This window comes from Sciurus carolinensis, chromosome 8 (assembly GCF_902686445.1).
Source record: "Sciurus carolinensis chromosome 8, mSciCar1.2, whole genome shotgun sequence".
NCBI classification, from domain to species: Eukaryota; Metazoa; Chordata; class Mammalia; order Rodentia; family Sciuridae; genus Sciurus; species Sciurus carolinensis.
The window spans coordinates 146,825,237-146,849,574 of NC_062220.1; the positions used below are offsets into that span (position 1 = coordinate 146,825,237).

Sequence of the window (24,338 nt, forward strand, 5' to 3'; positions counted from 1 at the left end):
TCCAGGGGTTCTTAACCACTGAGCCACACCCCAGTCCTTTTTTTGCCCTTCTTTTAGAGATAGGCTCTCACTGAGTTGCTGAGCACCTCTCTTTTGCTGAGGCTGGCTTTGAACTCTCCATCCTCCTGCCTCAGTCAGCCTCCTGAGTCACTGTGGTTACAGGCGTGTGTCACTATGCCAAGCCAGATGTGTGGTTTATATTGTCCTTTAGAACAAAAATATAGGGTGATTCAGGGGAAAAAGAAAATATGCATAATTAAGGTCAAACAAAACAGATGGAAACAAAATTTACAAAACAAACCCACTGAAATCCTTTATCCATAAACAACCACAGCGGATGGTTTGGTCTTAGCTATACCTACTATCTTCTAAAGATATATCCACATGTATGGATATGCTTTCTGTAGATAATTTTTATATACTTTGTAGACACTCAGGGTAAAGTTTTCACGTTTGTACTCATGCCTCTGTGTGTGTGTTTGTGTATTTCATTGAGAGATTGTTTTGCTGGGGTTGTAGCTCACTGGTAGAGCACTTGTCTAGCATGTGTGAGGCACTGGGTTTGAGTCTCAGCACCAAATATAAATAAATGATTAAAGTAAAGGTCCATCAACAGCTAAAAAATTAAATAGAATAAGAAGGATCGTAGCATAATTTGTTTAACCAATTCCTAGTACAAAGTATTAAATTGTTGCTAAGTCCTGGATGCATCCAGGGTGATGTAGCTCACTTGAATGTAGCTTCACAGTCTGTAACATGTCCTTCTTTCCTTTCCAGGTAGTGGGGACCAAGTCCAAGGCTTCTACACACTAGGCAAGCATTCTACACTGACGGGTACGTGCCCCAGCCCAAACAATTTCTTTCTTTCTTTTTTTTTTGCGGTGCTGGGGATTTGAACCCAGGGCCTTGTGCTTGCAAGGCAAGCACTCTACCAGCTGAGCTATATCCCCAGCACACAATTTCTTTCTTGTTACTAATTTATTGTTTTGGTGCTGGGCATTGAACCAGAGGACCATTCATGTTAAGCCAAGCCCAACCCCATTATTTTTTTTAAATTACTGTGAACTAGCAGTCATATTTAATCTATTCTTAAAAGTAACTTTCTCCCCTGCCCCACACTTTGCTGAGGAACTAAATATTAACACCTTCCCTGTATTCAAGTTCTCTAGCAGAACAGTATCAATAAGAAGTAGGATTATAAAAAGGGAACTATTACATTGGTTTACATAACCAGAAGCTGGATAGGCCACAATGGTTGTCTGCTGGCCAGAGAGCTCGAGGAACCAGCACTGTGCAGTCCAAGAAGTTGGCATCTCTCAACAAGACGATGAACCATACTACCCAGTCTGAGACGGAAGGCTTCTGGAAACTCCCTGGAGAATCACTGGCAGAGTCCACTTTGGAAGGGTGAAGGAGCAAGGGTCTGATGTCCTCAGGTGATCACAGCAGCGATCGAGAACCCACTCAAGAAGAATGGAGCTTGCATCAGATGCTGCTGCTTCCTTATTTTTCCAACATTATTCCATCCAAGCCACCATCTATTGGATGGTATTGCCCACCCTTAGGGAGGGTCTCCACTTCAATTTGCTGTGCCACATGCCAATCATTCCTAGACACAACCTCATTGACAGACCCGGAAGACTAAATCTTCCACATCTCTTAATCCAATCAAGTTGACGATTCAAATTAACCACTGCATTCACCTACATATCCACCCATCTTTCCCATCTCAGGCAATCATTTCCAGCATACTCTATACCCATACACAGGGGAGTTGATTTTGTTGTACAAATCACGATTCTTTATTGTGTGGTTCTCTGACTTGTGTTTCCTATGCTTAAATATTGGCACCTGTGATTGGCAGCCCTTTTGCTTCCTCCCTGCTCCATGTTGTTTTAGCACAGTGAGGTTGCCTTACTCTAGGCCACTGTCCTATAATTCCCACTAGATTCCCAAAGAGCTGCATACCTTTCTTAGTCTGTTTTCTGTTGCTATAACAAAATACCTGAACCTGGATAACTTATGAAGAATAAAACTTTATTCAGTTCATGGCTGTAGAGGATGACAGGTCCAAAGTCAAGGGGCAACACCTGGTAAGGGTCTTATTTTTGCTGGTGGAAAATCCCTGCAGAGCTCTGACGCATGACACGCATTGACAAAACCAAGTGGGAAAGCACAGATAACAGCCCAGCTTTGCGGTGGGTCAGAGAATGATTCCCACAACCAGGAGCAATGCAGCTGGATGTTGGAGGAGGAGCTGGAGTCTGGCCTGCGATGCTTTTGGGGAGGGATGAGCAGGTGCTGAGACCCCGTGCTCAGAGGGAGTTACACAGCCCATGTGCCAGAGACTGAGAAGTTCAGAGTGGGGAGGAGGGAGTGGAGGGTGGGGCCAGAAGTCTAAAAGCCAGCAGCCATCAGAAGGATCTTGAAGGACAAGAAAAGTGCACAAAAAAGCCACCGAAATCCTTTAAGCAACAGAGTGACAATGTCCTCTTTGGAAAGGTTGTTCTGGTTGCCGTGGGGAATGGGTTAATGGAGACCAGTTCAGAGGCTTCTGCAATCAGGGAAAGCCTGTGGGGTGGGGATGGGAGTGGAGATGGAGAGGCCAATGGATCTGAAACTCTGAGGGCAGTGGAAGGCACAGGGTCCAGGTTCCACATAATCATCACAACCACAAGGACAACAACAACCAGTCATAGTGACACACAATAGCTCTGGTTTTCATTTGCCCTGGTGGGACTCTTCTCTCCCCATATTTTATTTGGAAAATTTTAGACCTCAGAGGAGTGGCAAGACAGTTTCCACAAACGTTGGACCTCCTTCCACTTGGATTTCCAGATGGTTACGTTTTGCTTTGCCCACATGCCTGTATCTTTTTTTTTCCTGAGCCACTTGCAAGTTAGTTGCAGAAATCACCAATCTCCTTTGATTAAGGAGATTCTTTTATGTAATTGCCATGTCAGGATCTAATGAAAAATTTAAAGTTGATATACTAGAATTTAACATAAAGTTCATATTTGAATCTCACCAACTGGCTCACTAATGACTAAGTGAAAAGCTAATGCTTATTGAAAAAAAAATCCACTATCTAATCAAAGAATAGGCAAGCATTCAGTTCTTCTCTTTCTCATTCTCTCTCTCTCTCCTCCCTCTCTCTCCTTTCCTTTCCTGTCAAGGTTTGAAGCATTTTTTTAAAAAAAGAGATGATGGAACAAAATATAGGAGGCCTAATGTAATCTGTTCCACTTCTACCTTTTCCTACTTTTCTTCTGTTGAAAGATTTTTCTAATTTTTTATTTTGAAATGATTTCACACTTACAAAAATTTGTAAAAAGAATATAAAGACCCTTTGCATTTTCACTCAATCTCCTATCATTAATGTTTTCCTGCATTTATTTTGTTGTTCAATTGTGTACAAATATATATTCACATATATTTTTTTCTGACCCACGGAAATAAGTCTCCTCTCTTGTGCGTTAATAATACAGGGTGAACTTCCTTATGGCATTATCTTCTTCTTTTTTTTTTTTGGTGGTGCTGGGGATTGAACCCATGGCCTTGGGCTTGTGAAGCAAGCACTCTACCAACTGAGCTATCTCCCAAGTCCCCCTTATAACATTATCTTACATAACCACAGTGTATGCACTGTAATGTAGAAATTCAACATCAACAATATACTATCCATACTCAAATTCTCCAGCAGTCCCAAGAACACTGTTAATAGCTTTGTTGAGGGGAGAAGATACTGGATCCAGTCAATAAATACACATTGTACTTAGTTCTTGCATCTCTATTTCTCTATAATCTAAGCAGTCGCCTACCTAACCCCATCTCATCTGTGTGTATGCATATGTGTGTTTCACAAGGGTGACCTTTCTGAAGCATTCGGGCCAGTTGTTTTGAGAACACGTCCCCTTGCTTTGCATTTCTCTGTGTGTTTTCTCATGGCTAGGTTCAGGCCAAACATGTTTGAATACTTCCTAGGTGATGTGTCTTCCTCAGTGCAGAATATTAGGGACTGGAAGATGTGCATTTAGTTATTCTCTCTTTTCTTTTCTTTTTGGTCACTGTTTAAATGTTAGTTTATTGTAAAGAGAGGAATGAACCAAACAGGGGAGGACTAGTGTGATGAGTTCTAGTTCTTTTGCAAACTGTTAGGCATACCTACCTGTTAAGTCTGATGGTTCTGTTCAGCTGGATTGCAACGCTGGTTTCCCGTTTGCTAGTTACACAGTGGGTTATTGGGGATGGTTTCCTCAGCCGTCAAGTAGGGATCATAATGCTCCTGGTTTCATGAGGCTGTTGAAATGACACATGTAAGACGCTGATTTCACAACAGTATCTGGCATATTGTAAGTATTTGGTAAACCATTATTTTCACTTTTTCCCCCAGTGCAGGGACGAGCTAGGTAGGTGCTCTACCAATGATCTAAGTCCCCAGCCCCTGATCGCCAGTCTTTTTACCAAAATTTACAGAGAACCGATTACACACTGCACAGACCTTCAATACTCCAGCACCTAGGGCAGCGTGTGGCAGACAGGAAGCACTCAGTGAATATTTGTTGGCAGAAGGACAGTTCTGTGATCTAGACTGCTATCAAAGCACTGTACCATTTTTCACATGAGGAAACTGAGGCTTAGAGAGGTGAAGTAAGTTACCTAAAGTCACTCAGAGAACAATAAGTGTCAAGAGAGTGGATCTGAACCGGATTCAGGGCGGGGAAGAAACCTGAACGTACTGTGTAAATCCTTAAGAGCTTTGGAGACTTGACGAGGTGAATGGGAGCGCCAGGGCAGAGTTCTCTGGCACATATATACAGCAGGCGCTCAATAAACGTTTGTTGCGTGAATCAGAAACCCAAAGGAGTCATCTTGGGTGAGCTCATCCCAGACGCTTGCAGGCCTGTGAGTGTAGGGGCGTCACCAAAATCCAGTCTCCTGGGTATTATTTCGGTGGGCGTGCCCTAGGACCACGTGTTCTCAGAGGGTGTGGCTTGGAGTAGCCCCGCCCCGCGCCATGCTAGCGTCCTTGAACGGCTGCGGTGTTTTGTCCCGCGGGCGGAGCCGTAGCTGCTGTCTCCACCCGCGTCCGTGCCCCGGAAGCCGGTCGTCCAGGATCCCGGCAGAGGTGCGCGATGTCTGATAGGGACGCGGGGCAGAGCGGGAGCTCGGCGGGGGCCCGCGCGGCGACTGTCAGCGACATCCACGAGCTGATGCGTCGCAAGGAGGAGATCGAGGCGCAGATCAAGGCCAACTACGAAGTGCTGGAGGGCGTGAGTGCGGGCCCCGAGCCGGGCGGCGTGTGCCGGGGGCGGGAGGCAGCTCGGACGCTGGGCCGTGGGGCTCCTCTCCGGGGCGGCCCGTGGGCAGCGGGCAGTGCAGCACAGCCCGGGAAGCCAGCAGCAGTTGGTTTCGAAGTCGTGACCCGCGTCTGGGGAGGCTGCGTGTGCCCTGCGCTGTCGTCGCTGGTTGACTGGTTTAGTCCTGGCGACGACCCCATAGGTGGGAGCTGCTGTTTCCCCCACTTAGGGCAGAGGTCGCCGAGGCATGGCTTAGACCTGCCTGGAGCCACAGAGCTAGAACTTTAACTGAGGCAGGGTGGTAGCAGCACCATGGGTCCGTAGTCAGAGCTTACCAACTGAAGTTGGCTTTGCTGATATTTTCCCATCAGCGTCCATTAACCCTCGGTGCATGTGGGAGTCACCCGGGCACCTTGTTGATGCTGCATTTCTAACAAACTGCTGCGATGCTGATGCTGGTGATCTGAGGACCACGCTTTGACTGACAGGTCGAGCCTTATATCGTTTTTGTCACAGGAAGAAATGGAGGCCTGAGTGGGTTGCCTAGGAGGCAGGAGTGGGTCCGGATCCCATCCTGTCCGACTCCAAGGGAGATAGTTTTGTTATGCCACCTAGCGCAAGACCAGCAGTTTGTCGAGGAAGAGTACGTTCATTACATCCAAATAGGTGTGATGGGATCAGTTCAGGTGATGGGAGAAAGATGACCATATGGAAGCCAAGGTACCATTTTATTGGGTGCCGACCATAGGCCTGAAGAGTGCTGGTTTGTGGGTTATATCATGAAATCCTCACAACTACACCGTTAAGTTGTTGAGTGCCCCTTCAGCTCAGAAAGTTGCTCATGGTCATAAGTGGATTCGAGACCACAGGCCTGCTCAGTCCAGAACTTTCTAGCAGATTGCCAGCAATTTCTCAAATCTTACTTACTTTTCTACTGCAAACAGAAGCATACACCTCTTGTATAGTTGTTACTTTGATATTGACCAATTTTTTACTTGGAAATTGTTATTTAAAAAATCTGTAAGTCCACTGTATATGGAAAAATGAAAATTTATTCTCTCTAATAGAAGGTAAAAGTACTTATTAAGGTGACATTTTGCATTAATTGCTTCTAGCTAGCTTTTGTTGCTTGCAAAGGCTTGTGCCTGAAGTCCTGCTCCGTTTGATTTGTTTTTAAATGGAGAGTTAAAACTATAATTTTTTTGTTTTCCAGGGATGAACCCAGGGTGCTTAACCACTGAGCCCCATCCCAGCCCTTTTTATTTTTTTATTTTGAGACAGGGTGTCCTTAAGTTCCTTAAGGTCTCACTGACTTTGAACTTGGGATCTTCCTGCCTCCGCCTCCTGGGCCCCTGGGATTACAGGCCTGTGCCATGGTGTCCAGCACATGCATTTCTTAGAATAAATCATAGGCACGAATCCCAGTAAACTTGAGTTAGGCAAGTTCCTAGAACTTAGTTATGGCAGCAGGAGCACCAGCTATGAAAGCAAAAATGATAAATTGGATTTCAAAATTAAAAAGAGGTTTCAAAGCACATAATGAAGGAGATGAAAAGACAATGCATAGGATGGGGAAAATACTTGCAAAATATCTGGTGAGGAGATGGCATCTAGAATATAGTAAGAGCACTTACAAGTCTACAGTAAGAAGACAGCCCAATCCAAATATAAGCACAGGATCTGAGTGGTCACTAAGCACCTGAAACAGTGCTAAACATGAGTGTGTGTAGGTGAAATGCAAATCAAAACCATGCTGATAGGTCACCTCTCACACTGGGAGGGCTGTCAAAAAATACATGTAAGAAGAAGCGTCATGGTGGATATGGCACATTGGAAGCTTCGTGCCAGGTTAATGGGAGTGAAAAATGGTGCAGCTGCTGTGGAGAGAGTGGCAGTTCCTCAGAAGGTCACACAGAGTGACCCCGTCACTCAGCAGTTCCATTCCTACAGGTAATACCTCAGGTCTTTGAAAAGACCTGTCCATACAGACCTCCACCTGTTTGTAGCAGAATTGTTGTAATGACTGACCGGTGGCCATGACCTGAATAAACCTTGAAAACACAACAAATGAAAGAAGTTAGTCACCAGGGACCACATGTGGCATGATCCCTTTATGGAAACGCCAGTCTGGGCACTGTGGTGCTCCCCCATAATCCCAGCTGCTTGGGAGGCTGAGGCAGGAGGATCGTAATTTCGAGGTCACCCTTGGCAGGTTAGCAATATCCCGTCTCAGGATAAAAAAGAAAAGGGGCCTGGGGTGTAGCTCAGTGGTAGAGCACCACTGGGTTCAGTCCCCAGTGCTGTAAAAAACACATTTTTTGTTTGGCTCTAGCGCTAGTGTTTGGATGTCAAATGTCCCTGAAAGGCCCATGTATTCAGTGCTTGATCCCTAGGGTGTGCTGTGGGAAGTGGTGGAAGCTTTGAGGGGCAGCCTGATGGGAGACAGGCCTTCGGAAGAATACCAGCACCCCAGCCGCTCCCCTCCGTTTTTCTCTTGCTGCCTGGCTTGCAATGTGAGCAGTTTGCTTTACCTTATGCCCTTGCCACAAGAGTGAAGCAGTCTCTCCACAGGGTGAGAACAATGGGTCTGTCCAATCTTGGCCCAGAACCTTTAGGACTGTGAGCTGAAATAAACCCTTTCTCTTCCTATGTTAATCACCTCAGGTATCGTGTCATAGCTCCGGAACAGGCACATCCATAGAAAGTGGCTTGACGGTTATCAGAGGATTGGGGGAGGGGTGGTGTGATTGCTTCTGGGTGCAAGGTTTCCTTTTGGGGGTGATGGAAATGTTCTAAAATTGATTATGGCGATGGTGGCACAACTCCAATATATTCAAAACCATTGAGTGGTACACTTAAATTGGGCAGTTGTCTGGTATGTGAATTATTTCTCAGTAAAGCTGCTTTTAAAATGAACAGGTCCAAGACAGCATGAGATCGGGAGTGTTATAAAGACCAGGTCTAAGTGGGGGACTGTGTATTGGATTGTTGAAGATTGAAAAGAAGTGGAAAATGGGAAGCATTTTGGAGTTAGGGTTGTTGAAGGCCCTGTGTGTGAGCCACCAGTGGTGTGGGTCCCACCTTGTGGGAAGCAGTGTCTTATGTAGTATTGATTCCTAGTGGCCAGTCACTCTTGGGAAGGCAGGAGACAGATACTGTAGCCTTTTGTGTTAAGGGTGTTCCTAACAGGATACAGGTCTGCGGGTAGCCCAGAGGCTTCCAGAGAGAAGGGAAGGGAAGGGAACAGATAGCTGTCTCAGTGCTGCCCACACTGGGCAGCTTGTCTCTGGATTGACCAATAATTACAGCCCCCCTTTATTACTTTCTATGCACGGTAGTTTCCTTGGGCCTCTCTGAGAAATGACCACAATGTTGGTGGTTATAGGAATCGATTCTCTCACCGTTTTGGAGGCTGGAAGTCTAAAATCAAGGTGTAGCAGCAGGATCGGTCCCTTCTGAAGGCCTTGAGAGGGATCTGTCCCGTGCCCCCTCCAGCATCAGTTGGTGCCTGCAGTCCTTATCTTGCAGCTGTGTGACTTCAGTCCCTCCCTCCATTTTCCCCTGGCCTTCAGTCCCAGTTGTGTCCCAGCTCCACCTTTGCTTTCCTGTTACAGTGTCACTGGATTCGGGCCCATGCAGAATCCAGATGCTTTTGTCTGCAGATCCTTAGCTCCATCACATCTGCAAAGACCTTTCCCAATAAAGTCACATTCACAGGTTTGGGGGTTTGGGTATGGTCCTGTCTTTGGGCGGGTGTCCACTCAGCCCCTGCCCTGTGACTGTGCCGGCCCTGTGCTCATGCTCACGGAGGTGAGGAGGGAGGCGAGTGCTGGTCCTTCATGCAGCTGAGGAAACCGAGGAGGGGCAGGTGAGGGGCACAGGCCCAGGTGCCCAGTGGGTCCGGGGCAAAACAGGGATTCAAGCTGGTCTCACCTGCCCCTGCCTTACACCGTGTGACACATTTCATTGCTTTTGTGCTCTGTCCCTGAAGTGTTGAGGCAGGCAGAGTCTGGTAGCACACACCTCTACCTGTGGTCCCAGCTCCTTGGGAGGCTGAGGCAGGAAGATCTCTTGAGCCCAGAGGTTAGAGGCCAGGCTGGGAAAACTAATGAGACCCTGTCTCAAAATAAAATAAAATAAAATGAATGTTAAAACAAGTGTATTGTTTTGAACAGGGAATCCAGTGTCACAGTCAAAATTTGAAGCCTGCAAAAGGATACAAAATGCGTCTTCCTCCTGGCCCGACCTCCAGGGCCTCTGCCTGGAGGCAGCCAGTCTTGTCAGTATCCTTCCAAGGAGGAGAAGCATCTTGCAAAGGCCTTTTAGATCTTTAAATTTTCAGAGGAATGAAAACCCAGCCACAGCTGGCGCTCAGTGGGGTTCTCACCCCCCTCCAACGTCAAGGTGACCAGCTGGGTGCCAGCTGCCTGTGGAAGGAGGTGTGTAGGAGTCTTGGAGAGTGGGTCTCTGGTGACACCCCGAGGAAGCCTCAGTTTCATGTGCACTGTTTGAACTTCTAAAAAGAATGTGTTCACATATTATTTGTGTCATTAAAAATTAGGTCAAAGACTAATGCCCACCTCACAGGCGTTGTGGGGACCTGAGTGAAGCACCTGCTCTTGCTGAGCGGTCAGCATGTGACCGTTTTCACCACTGTCCCCTTTATTTGGCTGAGAAAGGCACAGGTGTGGGGAACGGGGTCCAGAGGACGCTCCAGCTGTGAAGTCTTCTTAACCACTTGTCTTTCCTGCAGCAAAAAGGAGTTGGGATGAACGAGCCGCTGGTGGACTTGGAGGGCTACCCTCGGGCCGACGTGGACCTGTACCAGGTCCGCACCGCACGGCACAACATCATCTGTGAGTGGCCCTCTGGGGCTCCCTGTTACCTGGCGGGAATGCTGAAGGCCCACACATGGAGTCGCCTGTGTTCAGGGTGTCTGCTGACCTCTCTCCTGATGCAGTTACCTCACTGTCCCCCTCGAGGGACAGAATGAAGGGAGAGCATTAGACCCTAGGGTTCTATGTTGTACTTTCCTTGTTTTCATTTTGTTCTTAAGAAAAGTTTTTGATCTAACAACAGAAGCCCAAGTGCAGTGCTGCTTATAGTTCTGGTCAAATCTATTTCTGTTCATTATGAAATAAGTTTGGCTATTCATGGTAGTGACCCCACTAAGGTCACCTCAACAAAGACATGAAATGTGTCCAGTTTGAGAGTAGGCAGAGCTGGACTCGTGAGCAGAAGTCCAGGTTCCACATCAGCCTTTGGGGTCGTGTTCCAAGGCAGAAGAGGTGGGAAGGTTCACGCCAGCCAGCTCCCTGTCTCAAGGACCTTTCCTGCCCATCCCGCCTCCTGCCGTTGTGTCCACTTCTTTCCCCTCAAAGGCCCTCTTGTCCTTCAGAAGAGCTGGGGACATCTCCTCTGCAGGCCCGTCACTGTCCTGAATCCAGTGTTTTATGTAGTTTCCATGGAACTAGGAGAGAGCAGAGGTTGAGTAGGGTGTTGGTTTTCGGTTTCTTTTGTACCATGACCATGATTTTCTTCCTTAAACCCACACAAATCTCAATTTCTTGCTGTCGAGTTTGGTGCTCAGGATTAATTCAGGTCGAAAAGCAAAAAAAAAAAAAAAAACCACACAAATTGAGCTAAAGCTGTGGCAGTGAGGAGTCCAGATGGGTCCCCACTGGACTAAAATCAAGGTGTCCACAGGGCTGGCTTCTTCGTGAGGCTCAGGGAAGAAGCCATTTCCTTGCCCGTTCCAGCCTCTAGAGGCCACCTGCATTCCTGGCTCTTGGACTTCTCCATCTTCAAGGCCAGCATCTCATCTCTCCAACCTCTGAGTCTGTCTTCACCCCCTCGTTCTCTCCCCCTCTCATCTTCCTCTTTCACTTACTCAGACCACTGTGAATTGAGCCATCTCCTCATCTCAAGGTCCTTAATCACATCTGCAAAGTTCCTTTTGCCATGGAAGGTCATGTGTTCCCAGACCTGAGCCTCTTTGGGGACACTCTTCACCCTGGCCCTGCTAGGCAACCATCGTTCTCCACGTGAAGTCCTATTACAAGGGAATTCATCGTCTGTGTTTTTCACTTAATGACTTCCATTTCATCTGTTTAACCCTGATTTCATCTGCATCATGTCTTGGTATAAAGTCAACCTTGGAGAAGCCCTGGGGGGACAGGTAACCCCAGGGTTTGACAGCTAAGATGCCAGTTTCCCCACAGCTACTTTTAGATAATGGGACATCTTAGATTTTGTTCAAAGAAGAACTTCATTCGTACATTAAAATAAGTAGGAAATAGGAAGACAGAGAGAAGGGGAAAGCCATGCTAGTGTGACCAGCTTGAGGGAAGTTTGGGACTTTAATCTAGACCTGTAGACTCCCTGGGATGTGGCAACGTGCTTCTGCATTAGGAGGACCTGGGGGAGACTGGAGGAGCCCTGAGCTCCTGAGCACCTGCTGACTTATTGGTTTCCAAATGATTACTTTGACATTCCAACCATTTAGTAATAGTCCCTCTTTCCCCCTAATTTGAAATGCTGGTAGTGCCACTTAGCACATTTTCTGTCATGCTCAGGTCCACTCCTGATCTTTTTTTACTGTCCTATTGATCTATTCTTTGGGTGCCAATGTGACGCTATCTTAATGACATCGTTACACCTAAGAATCTGTTGAACAATTCTTTTTCATTGGTCTTCTTTTGAAAAACTATTCTCATAAGTATATTGTTTTATTTTGTTTTTATTTTACTGGGGATTGAAAGTGGGCACTTTACCACTGAGCGACATCCCCAGCCTTTTTCTTTTTTTTTTTTGTTTTTAATTCTGAGATGTGGTTTTGCTAAGTTGCTGAGTTTGTCTTTGAACTTGTGATCCTCCTGTCTCAGCCTTCTGAGCCACTGGGATTAGACAGGCACTGCCACGCCCAGGTCTGTGTGATACAGGATTTTTTTTTTTTTTTTTTTTGGTACTAGGAATTAAACCCTGGGGTGCTTTACCACCAAGCTGTATACTTACTCTTTTTATTTTTCTTTTCTTTTTTTGTATTGTGGTATTGTAGTTATAGATGGATAGCATCCATTTATTTTATATGTTTATTTTTATGGGGTTCAAGGATCGAACCCAGTACCTCACACATGCTAGGCAAGTGCTCTGCCACTGAGCTACAACCTCAGCCCCTATTTTTCTTTTTTAAACAGGGCCTGGCTAAGTTGCCCACACCAACTTCAAACTTGTGATCCTCTTGCCCCAGCCTTTGGAGCTGCTGGGATTATGTTTTGTTGTTTTATTTTTTCTGATATAGGGCCTCACACATTGTTTTTGTTGTTGTTAAGTGCCTTGCTTAGTTGCTGAGGCTGACTTTGAACTTGTGACCCTCCTGCCTCATCCTCCTGAGCCAGTGGGATTACAGGTGTGTGCCATCAGCTCACCTGTTGTTTTTGTGTTTGTGTATTACTTGTACAGAGAAAGGGCTTCATTGTGGCATGTTTGTACAGGTGTTTAATGTACTTCAACTATCCACCCATGACTCTTTCTTACCCTCCCTCTTCTTACTAGTCTACTGTATTTTTTAAATGGATTTTATTTTTCACAATAGTTTAGATTTACCTAAAAATTGGGAAAATGTCTAGAGAGGTCCCACGTACTTTGTAACCCAGTTTCACCTGATTAACAGCTTGTTATTCTGTACATTTGTTGCAACTGCAAATTTGGTTTTTGAAATCTACTGTAGAAACATTTATCCAGGAAAAGAGAAACATTTTGAATTCTGGTTAGAATTGTAATATATTATAAATAAAGTCATTCTTTCTGTTCCCAGTAAGTGTATATTGAGTACTGACTATGTGTTGGGGGTTGCTGGAGATTCTGGAGACCCTCATGGACCTTACCATGTGGTGGTGGGGTCTTTCCATTTTTGACCTTGCTGCCCAGGATCTGTCTCCATTCGCTCAGGTTCTTTCCTCACATCTGCTCCTGTGCTTGAGTACTGGAGTCCTGTAATACCTGAGGGCCTTGCCTTTGCTCCATCTTGACAGGGATGGAGGAACCAGGTCAGGTGGCCCAGAGGCCCACAGTCAAAGGCTCCTGGAAAGTCTGACAGGCTGCGTCCCACAGATACCAGATGTGGGTTTTTGTGTCTAGGCCTTCTTTGAAACTCGGCAGAGGATTTCGTGTGAGCAATCTGACTTGAACAAAGAGGTAGAATCCAGCACAGTCTGATAAGGTGTTTTGAGATTAAAAAAAAATCAGTTATCAAATTTCTAGCTGCTATGCTGGACTAGCCTAATGGCAAGTCTTGTTTGACTGGCCTGGCGATTATTTAGAATTAGCCTTTGTACCAGAAAATCAGAGGATTTTACTCACAAGCTCCCCGTTTCCTGTTTTTCTAGAAAAATCAAAGATTTGGAGACACTTGCCCGTGCTTCCAGAGTTCAACTGTGAGCACTGAGAATGTTTTTAAATTGATTGTGGTGATCTAGGAACAGAGTGGGAGGACAACTCTTAAACAAGACAAGAGGGCTTCCCCCCTGAAGCCTGCTGTCTAGAGAGGAAGCCCCTAGGGAACAGGTCGTCACCATCAGTATGAATACACAACCATGTAACGCCACATCATGTACAACCACAGAATGGGATCCTAATTAGAATAAGTTAGACCCATGTATGGATAATATGTCAACATACAGTCTATTGTCATGTGTATCTAAAAAGAACAAAAAAAATTAAAAAAAAAATTCTCATATGCCAGGAGGGGGACTTTAGCAAGCAATTGCTGCCTCTCCCAGACAGAGCAGAGTGCTCCGGGCATGTATTGTGCAGCTTATGCCTCGATTTTCCTTCTCAAACTTTCAGGAGCAAAGTGACATCTTTTCTTGGGCCCTGCCCACCTTACCCAGTGCTCGAGCACTGTGCTTGCCCCTCACTCACATCTACTTCTGCTCTCCTTCAGGTCTCAGCCAGGGCTGCACTGCCTTTGGGAAGCCCTGCTGATATCCTGCACTGACTGGGGCCACACAGGTGTCACCAGATGTCATTGTAAATAGCTGCTTCCTCTCTAGACAGCAGGCTTCAGGAAGAAGGCCCTCTTGTCTTGTTCAGGATTCGTCCTCAGCCTCTTCCCTAGGCCTGGCACGCAAAAGGCCCTTGTTAAATGCTAGGTGAGTGAATGCGGGTGTCGTGTGGCGCTGATGTGATGGTTCTCCCCCCAGGCCTGCAGAATGATCACAAAGAGGTGATGAAGCAGGTGGAGGCGGCCCTGCACCAGCTGCACGCTCATGACAAGGAGAAGCAGGCGCGGGACTTGGCAGAGGCCCACAAAGAGGCCATGAGCCGCAGGTTGAGCCACAGCGGGGGCCACGGCCTGCCACAGGCCTTCGCCAGAGTGAACAGCATCAGCCCTGGCTCTCCAGCCAGCATTGCGGTAATCTAGCCCAGCCCCAAGTCCACGACGCCCAGGGAGGCGCGCTGTAGGTGGGGCGGCTGTGGGGACCCAACCCACTCTCGGTGCTGTGGCTCTGAATTCCTTTACACATCAACAAACACTGGCAAGGCCTACTGTGTATGGGGGGGTCAGGATTTTGGAGAGGGGTCAAACCCTGCTGCTCACCAAACTGGTGGGGGGAGAGACCTGTTCCCAGTGACAGCTGGGACATAAAGTGGAAGATGAGAAATGTCCCCAGAGGGAAAGGGACTCTCTTTGGGTTCATTTTAGTGTGGTACTGGACAGTAGGTGAGAATGCCTAGTTGCCATTTGCTCAGGCATCCTGCTAAATGATGTGTGTCTCATGGGGTTGGTTCATTTGTTTAATTTAACAGCATCATTGAGATACGATTCACATGTCATAAATTACCCATTTAAAGCATACAATTCAGAGGCGTTTAGTGTTTTCACAGAGCTGTGCATCTATCACCATAATCAATTTAAAAACATTATCAGGAGAATGAATCTGACATACCTTTTCTCTGTTCACATATGAATACAGGACCAATGTAACTCCACATCATGTACAACCACAAGAATGGGATTCTAAATAGAATGAGTTAGACTCCATCTATGTATCATATGTCAAAATACATTCTATTGTCATGTATATCTAAGAAGAACAAAAAAATTTTTAAAAAATTCATTCTCATTATCCTACAAAGAAGCCCTGGATTCCCTGGCAGCTCCCTGGGACTTGGCACCCTCCAGTCTGCCTTCTGTCTTGTTGGTTTGCCTGTCGTGGGAGTGGGAGTCATTCACAGAGGGGTCTTCCTGGGTCTGGCTGCTTTTCTGGCTTCTTTTGTGCAGCGTCGGCTTCTAGGTTCGTCTGCATTGCAGTGGTGTCTGTGCTTCTTCCTTTTTGTGGCTGAACAATATTCTGCATGGCTATCCCAAATTCTGTTTACCCATTGGTCAACTATTAGGTGTGTGGATCGTTTCCACTTTAGGGCTGTTAAGAATAGGGCTGTTGGGCTGGGGTTGTGGCTCAGTGTAGAAGATTTGCCTAGCATGTGCGAGGCACTGGGTTCGATTCTCAGCACCACGTACAAAAATAAATAAAACAAAATGAAGGCACTGTGTCCATCTACAACTCAAAAAATTAAAAAAAAAAAAAAAAAAAAGAATAGGGCTGCTGGGGACATTCATGTCCAGGTTTGAATGTGGACTTGCAGTTAAGTTAAACTCCACAGCCACCCTCTGGGATAGATGCTAATATTTACTCCATTCGACCCATGAGGAAAAGCTTTGAAGACCTGAAGTGACCTCTGCTGATCCAGATAGCTCCCAAGAGGCGGAACTGGGTCCTGAATCCAGGCCCTGCCATTCATCTTGTGGTCACTAATATCACAGGACTGCACGTTGTATCCAAGCTCTGTGTTATTCCTCACTGTGTCCACAGCTTCGAGCTCAGTGCTATAGTTGGTTCATGACCAATATTAGTTAAGGCTGAGTGAGCGGTGATCTTCCTTCTTGAGACCCAGAACAAAGGGTCACTCTCATCCTGGACAGCACTATGCCTGTGGCTGCTTATTTGAACTTCTAGTGCAAAAATCTGTCTCATCTAAAACTTGACCTCTGGACAAAATGGGTTCAGACCGGCTTACCTCTTTCTGCCTTTGGACCTGGGCTTGGGCCCCAGAGAGAAACACTTTTCTGGAGAAACCTAGATGGAACCCTCGGGAGGAAGTGGCCCGATTGCCTACTGTCCCTTCCTGCATGAGGTATTTAAATTCCTGACCTCTGCATTCAGCCTACTGTTCTCCCTTATAGGAAATCTGCTCTTGACCTTGGCTTTGAATGGGTCTTGAAGGGTAAAGAACTCCAGAAGCACGTGACCCCTTGCCTCAGTTTTCATTTTCTCTTCTCTCTTTAGGGTCTGCAGGTAGATGATGAGATTGTGGAGTTTGGCTCTGTGAACACCCAGAACTTCCAGTCACTGCATAACATCAGCAGTGTGGTTCAGCACAGCGAGGGGGTGAGTTGGGGAGGCGGGGGTGTTGGCATGTACTTATACTGGGGCTCACTGTTCTGGAGGCCGGGGAGTCCAGGAGCAAGGCCCTGCAGACTCAGGGTCTGGTTCAGGATGCTTCCCTTTCCACAGAGGGCACCTTGCCACTGTGTCCTCATGTGACAGAAGCTATGAGTGAGCTCTCTGGGGTCTCTTCTAAGGGCATGAGTCCCATCATGAGGGCTCCACTCTCATGGCCTGACCCCTACCAGAGGTCCCACCTCTTGGTACCAGCACACTGGGGATCAGGATTTCTGCATATGAATTGGAGGAGGGGACCCAGACATTCAGAAGGTAGCGCTCGGCATTGCCAGGGCCTGGAATACTGATGGGCCCCCGGCTGCCTCACAGCTGTTGCTTAGAGCAGTCTCTGCTCAGAGCCTTGGCACATGCTGTTCCCTCTGCCCTGAGGCTTTTCCTTCCTCGCCCCCCTCATCTTTACACTTCAGACACCCTCTGCAAGGCCTTTCCTAGCCACCCTACCGAAAATCCCCCTCCTGTTTCCTGTTCATGTTTTCCTATAACAGTGTTTCTGGAGGACTGTTTGCTTTGGCACATGCCTTCCTCTTTTTCACTGTTGCATAGTACTCTGTCATGTGAATAGAGTGCAGTTGTTCATCACTGTGTTATTGGGGTTGTTTAGCTATTGCCAGCTTTGGCCAGTGTAGAGTCAGGTGTACTGCATATGATTGCACACGTGTGCTTCTCTGAGAGTGTGCACATTTAAAATCGTAGTAGGTAATTTGATAAAGTTTTACCAATTTATACCCTGACATATGTGTATTGATCTTTTAACTTTTTGCTAAGTTGACATTTTGTTTTAATTTGTATTTTCCTAACTACTGGAAAAGTTGAATATCTGTTTTTATATATTTTTAAAAAATGATTTCCATGGTGTTGGGGATGGAATCCAGGGCCTCGAGTGTGCTCTACCACTGAGCTCCAGCAACATCCCCTTTATTTATTTTATGTGAGTCAGGGTCTCACTGTGTCGTCCAGGCTGAACTCAAACTTGTGATCCTCCTGCCTCAGTCTTCTGAGTAGTGGGGATTGCGGGTGTAGCCAGTACGCCGAGTTGATATGTTCATTATTTTCATTTGTTTGAATTGTCCGTTTTATGGTTTGTCTCATTTTTTTCTACTTACTGAGTTATTTACCCTTGCTTTGTAGGGATTCTTTATATTTCCTAGATATTAAACCTTTGTCTTTTATACATGTTACATATGTTTTATCCCAGTTAGTTCCCCGTCTTGATTTTCATGTATGGTGAATCTGCTTGAATTTTAAAACACTCAGATGTTATTGAATCTATGTTATTGAATTTATTAGTTTTACAGGGTCCTTCTCTACGACAATCAACTTGAGAATTTGAATAAAGTACAGTGCAATGCGTAGAAGTCCAGCGCCTATCAAACAGGAATGGATTAGGACTTGATTTGTGTACATTTGAACCATTTTAGTCTGTTTAAAACAGACAAGTTGAAATTCAAACTCTGCTGCCGTCTCCCCATTTCCAGCATAGTATAACATTAAATAACATTTCTAGCTGGGTTGTGGAGGGCTTTGCTGAGTTGCTGGGCTGACTTTGAACTCGAGATCCTCCTGCCTCAGTCCCCTGAGCTGCTGGGATCACAGCGTTAAGCTTCCATCTGGTTGCCATGTCTTGTCTCTGTAGCCTCTTTTCCCATTTTGTTTGTCTTTGTAGCTTTGTACCTTTGCTCCCTTTGCTCCTCTGCCATATTGTATTGAGGCCTCTGGGAGCAGTGTGGACATAGGTTCATACTGTCACCTTTATCCAGACTCTCTTTTCTTCTTTTCCTTAGCTTGTGGTATGTTGTGGTTACTCATTTCTGTCCTGTTCCTTCATGCACACACTGTTACATTTTGCAGTTGTCTTGGCTTGTTGTTACAGGTTTGACTGTGAATATATCTTGCTGTTAAATTCTGGAAGAGGGAGTACATCCACACGGAAGAAAACAGAACTAAAGTACATACAGTGAGGTTTCCCACCACAGGCCGGCTGTGTGTCCTCCCAGAAAGTCTGCTCACCCGCCAGTGTAGAGAACTGTTGGCTGTTTTAGTGAGGGTGGATTTACCTACAGCAAGATCCACCCTTTTCTGCGTACAGTCCTGCGAGTTGCTAACAGGTGTGTGGTCACCCCACTGGCTCCAGGGTGAAGAAGCAGCCACCACTCCCTAAACTGCCTCAGATCCCTCTGTGGTTAATGCTTCCCCATACGACCACTGACCTGTGCTCCATCCCTCTAACTTCACCTTTTCCAGAATGTTGCAGAAATGCAGCCATATGGTGTGCAGCCTTGTAAGCCTGGCTCCTTGGACTCAGCAGAACAGACTCAGAATCTTCTGCGCTGTTCTGGGCGTCTGTCGCTCGTTCCTTCTTAGTACTGAGCTCTACTTCTCTGTGGCGGTCATAGCACAAACTGCTAATCCATTGACCAGTGAGAGATATTTAGGTTGTTTCCCATCTTAGGTGAATATTAGTAATAGCGATGTATGCTTTTTCTGTTCCTGGGGCTTGGACCAGTGTGCTCCATCCCCAGCCCCTTTTTTTATTCTGAAACAAGTTCTCCTTAAGTTCTTGAGCCCTTTCCTTGCCATCCTCCTGCCTAGCCTGCCAGCTGCTAGGATTACAGGCATGTAATAGTGACTGGTTCTTAATCTGCCTTTTCTAGGTAAATACATTCTCAGCTTGGTTGCAGAACTATAAATTCTTCCTTACAACATTTTTAAGCAAACAAATTTTGTTCAAAAGAAATTTCATGGGGAATTCCAGTATGTCAGATAGATAAATGTTGAGCTGTGGTAGGTTGGTTGGGGTTTGGGTTGTGAGACCAGAGCTGCCTGGTCTCAGGCTCATTCAGTCCCCACCTCCATCCTCCTAGAACCAGAACTCAGCTTGAGAATCAAGGATCTGGGTTTCCATTGTCTGTTCTTGAATTTTTAAAAACCCCAAAATACCATTCTGTTGTTACCCATTTAGGTAGTTTACAATTTTGTGGAAGTAGGGAGATAAACACTCTTGTAGATAAATCTGTTTCTTCAGATCACTTACTACAGGTGTAGTTTCTGGATCAAATGCATATATTTTTTTAAAAAAATCTTCAGTTAAAAACATTATTGTCTGCCTAGGGTTGTGACTTAGTGGTGGAGCATTTGCCTAGCTCTGGATTCAGTTCCCTGCATTACAAAAATAAATAGTCTTTTTTATACAAACAATGCATATTTTGTTCAGTCATAAAAAGGAATGAGCCAAAGCATTCTTTAGTGAGAAAAGTAAAGCAGGAGGCATCACAATACCTGGCCTTAAATTACACTTCAGAGCTATTGTAACAAAAACAGCATGGTATTGCACCAAAAATGGCAAGAAGACCAATGGAATAGACTAGAAGACAGAGACAAACCCATATAAATAGTTACTTCATACCAGACAAAGGCACCAAAAACATAACAATGGAGAAGAGATAGCCTCTTCAACAAATGGTGCTAGAAAAATGGAAATCCATACGTAGTAGAATGAAATATAACTCCTGTCTCACACCTTGCACAAAACTCAAAGTGTATCAGAGACCTAGGTATGGGGCTTCAGCTGTAGCTCACAGTACTTGCCTAGCATGTGGGAGACTCTGGGTTTGAACCCCAGCATCACATACAAATAAATAAATAAAAGTATTGAGTCCATCTACAACTTAAAAAAAAGGACCTAGGTGTTGGACCAGAAACCTTGCATCTAATAGAAGAAGATGTAAGGCCAACCCTCTAACATGTTGTCTTAGTAACTGACTTCCTCAGCAAGACTCAAAGCACAAGAAATAAAATTAAAAATCAATAAATGGGATAGTATCAAACTGAAAAGCTGCTTCACAGCAAAGGAAACAAGAGCATGAAGAGAGAGCCTACAAAATGGGAGAAAATCTTCCCTACCCGTACCTTAGATAAGGCATCAATTTCCAGTACATACAAAGAACAAAAAGCTTAACACCAAAAAACAAAATAACCCAATCAGCAAGTGGCAAAGGAACTAAACAGACACTTTTCAAAAGAAGAAGTATGAACTGTCAACAAATACATGAAAAAATGTTCAACATCTCTAGCAATTAGAGAAATGCAATTAAAACTACACTGAGATTTCATCTCTCTCATTCCAGTCAGAATGGCAATTATCAAGAATACAAGTAACGATAAATGTTGGTGAGGATGTGGGGAAAAGGGTACACTCATACACTGCTGGTGGGACTGCAAATTATTGCAACCACTCTGGAAAGCAATATGGAGATTCCTAAAGAACTAGGAATGGAACCACCATTTGACCCAGTTATCCCACCCCTTGGTATATATCTAAAGGATTTAAAATCAGCATGCTAGAATGATGCAGCCACATCAATGTTTACAGCAGCACAATTCACAATAGCTAAGCTATGGAACCAACCCAGGTGCCCTTCAACAGATGAATGGATAAAGAAAATGTGATATATATGTACAATGGAATATTAGCCATAAAAAATGAGTTTGTGACATTTGACAGTAAATGAATGGAACTGGAACTGTCACGCTAAGTGAAATAAGCCAATCCCAAAAAACCAAAGGATGAATGTTCTCTCTGATATATCGATGTGATATGTCAATGTTATCACACAACAAGGAGGGAAGGGAAGAATAGAAGTTCAATAGATCAGACAAAGAGGAATGATGGGAAGGGAGAGAGGATGGGAATAGGAAAGACAGTGGAATGAATTGGACATAACTTTCCTACGTACACACATGAACACACCACAGTGAATCTCAACATCATGTATTTCCACGTGACTGGGGTCCTAATTAGAATAAGATATATTTCATGTTGGTATAAATATATCAAAATAGACTCTGCTGTCTTGTGTAACTAAAAAGAACAAATAAATTTTTTTTAAAAAAAGGGATGAAGCACATGGGTGAAAAGTGAAAGCATGGCACTAAATGATGTAAAGGCCACACATTATGAGTTCAGTCATATGAAAAGGCAAATCCAGAGTGAGGAGGAGTAGACTAGTGGTTGTGAGGGGCTGGGGGAAGAGGAATGGGGCGTGACTGCTAATGGATATGGAACTTCTTTCTGGGTGATGAAAATCTTGAATTAGTGGTGCTGGTTCACAATTCTGAATATACCAAAACCTACCAAACTATATTCTTCAAAATGGCCAAAAAAAAAAAAAATGCATTTGTCATTTAAAAAAATCACAGAGTGCAGTAATCACACAGTGTTGAAAGTCTCTCTGCTCAGTCCTCCTAGGCATGCGCCGACTCTTGGGCGGGGCTATAGCAGGAAACAAACTTGGAATCCTTTTGCCTCAGCCTCCTGAATTTCTAGGATTGTAGACGTGCACTGTGCCTAGCTGAACAATACTTCATAGATGGGTATTTTGAGTATTCTCAGTAAGTGGAATGAACACTTTATTTTCGTATCATCTCATACTTTTGTAAAATGTATCTTACATGTACCTTGTAAAGGTTTTTTTGCAGGAACACGATTCTCCAGCACAGTGGTACCAATTTGTAGTCCCACTGGCCCCAAGAGTGCACCACCCACATTGTTGCCAACTGCAGGATTTTGCTCTTAAATTTCAAATCTCAATCAGCTAGGTGGACCCCAAATGGCATATCAGCATTTGAACCTGAATCCTTTTGAATATTAAGTTGAACCTGAAATAATCCTGTTTTCCTTTCAGAGACCCCTGAATGTGACTGTGGTCCGCAGAGGTGAGAGACACCAGCTCCGGCTTGTTCCAACGCGCTGGGCCGGGAAAGGCCTGCTGGGGTAATGTATCCCCCTCACTCATTCACGCTGTGGCGGCATCAGTGAGTGTTCGTTAGACATACAGCGGGGAATTCTGGGGAGCTTGCTGAATGATGGGAATCCCCAGAATGTGTAGAAACTGGCGACAAAGGCTTGCCATAGGGAGGAGGCTGCAGGTGTAGAGGCAGAGGGGCCCCAGGACTCCTGAGAGTCTCTGGGCCCTTCATGCCCAGGGCGTTTGCTTTAAGAGAATGAAAGGGTGTAGACGAGCCGCCCAGGTGGCCTCACTGCTTGCCCTTCTGCGTGGGGCCAGGCTGACGCCATTCCTCTTCTTCCTTCCAGCTGCAACATCATCCCTCTGCAGAGATGACTGCCCTGGGAGACGGCAACAGGAGAGCTTCTTCCCGTGCCCTGGACCTCTGGGCCTGGGGGGATTTCCTCATTCTCTTCCCCCGCAAGCGTAAGGATCTGGAAGAGGCTGGAAGCCTGACCATCTGGGTGGTGGACGCGCCCGGGCCTCCCGTTGTGACCTCTCTGGATTAAGGCATTGTTAAAAACATGATTTGTGCTTGGCCTCTGGCACATTGGGCCATGCCCCCAAATGGGAATTTTCTGGATTGTGAGCAAGTGGGCAGCAATTATTCTGGCAGGTGCTGATGTGACTTTGTTCCTCTAAGAATTTTGTTTTTCAAATAAACACCGTTTTGCAGTTCTGATATGACCGTGTTATCACCTAGCCGAATTTCTTGGGAACCTCTTAAACCTAAGCTCAGGTGGGGTTGGAATATTCTTAAAGCTGAGCTAAAAAAAAAAAAAAAAGGCCAGCAACTGGGCTGAAGTCAAGATTTGACCAGCATCTTTCCTTGCATTGAAACATTGCTACTCTGGACCAGAAAGTGCTAGTCTGGTGTATCCTTAGCAGTTGAGTCCCCACAGCCACCACAGCTCCCTTTGGAGGATGAGGAAAGCCAGGAGGTTTCCTGGGTAGCCCAGTGTGGTACCAGCTTCCTCTTCAGTAACTCGCCAGAGGGCAGCAAGCTCCCTTCACTTCTGAAATAAAAACTCCTGCACATTAGCTTCTAATTTGACTTTTTACCCTTGAACTTTCCAGCCATGTCCTGAGAACAACAGTTTTATTTTTGTAAACTGAGGTGTGCTTGAAATTGCTGATGGAAACAGTGTTTACAGGTCTGACCTCGAAAAGACTGCTGCTTTCTTCCTTCTCTCTTCTGGACGTCAAATGGGTTTCAGTGATTCCTGGTACGCCGCGTCTGATTTCTTCCTCTCTTTGTGGAGTTGCAGTGTTTATTCCCCCAGCTCTCGCAGCTCACTTTGTGTTTTGGAGGAGGTCTGGCACATTCTGCCAGGAAGCCTGCGTTCCTTAGGATTGGATTTTCCTGAGTTAGATCAGACACCAGCCTGCCCTGATGGCAGTCAGTGTTGGCATGTGTTTCCAAGGTGGGTTTCCATGCTCAATTTGGAAAGTGTCCTACTGAGCCTCTTCCTGCAACTGTCCTGCCATAACAGCCTCATGTCTTCCCTCTTGTAGCCACAGAATTGCTGTGTACCAGTGGTTGCTGTATAAATTGCATGTTCCAACCCCAAGTACTTTCCAATCTTTTTTAAGTCCCAGACTATACTAAACACAGCTTGCATCACCCAGTGTACCCTTCTTATCCCCTTTTTTCCTTTGAGCTTTATGCATATGAATCAACCTGGCGGCAGTGGGGCATGGTAGTGGGAGTGGGGAGAACCATTCAT

General features: G+C 45.6%; 1 protein-coding gene and 1 long non-coding RNA gene across 3 annotated transcripts; one reads left to right on the plus strand and one right to left on the minus strand.

The window, feature by feature from the left end:
- Positions 1-49: 49 nt before the first annotated feature.
- On the minus strand, positions 50-4,885 carry LOC124991767 (uncharacterized). The gene is made up of 3 exons (XR_007109939.1): positions 4,740-4,885; positions 4,169-4,299; positions 50-1,463 (listed from the first exon to the last, which is right to left on the minus strand). It is a non-coding gene; the product is annotated as an uncharacterized LOC124991767 (long non-coding RNA).
- A 187-nt stretch (positions 4,886-5,072) lies between these two features.
- Psmd9 (proteasome 26S subunit, non-ATPase 9) lies at positions 5,073-23,293 on the plus strand. 2 transcript variants are annotated; one of them, XM_047562772.1, is made up of 6 exons: positions 5,076-5,273; positions 10,054-10,156; positions 14,504-14,715; positions 16,652-16,753; positions 22,510-22,598; positions 22,920-23,293. In XM_047562772.1, exons 1-6 carry the CDS (start codon positions 5,136-5,138, stop codon positions 22,945-22,947), a joined length of 672 nt encoding a protein of 223 aa, XP_047418728.1. In that variant the 5' UTR covers positions 5,076-5,135; the 3' UTR covers positions 22,948-23,293. The 2 variants fall into 2 exon arrangements, with proteins under 2 accessions (XP_047418729.1, XP_047418728.1); XM_047562773.1 differs by lacking the exon at positions 16,652-16,753 and having other exon boundaries at positions 5,073-5,273.
- The last annotated feature ends 1,045 nt before the right edge of the window (positions 23,294-24,338 follow it).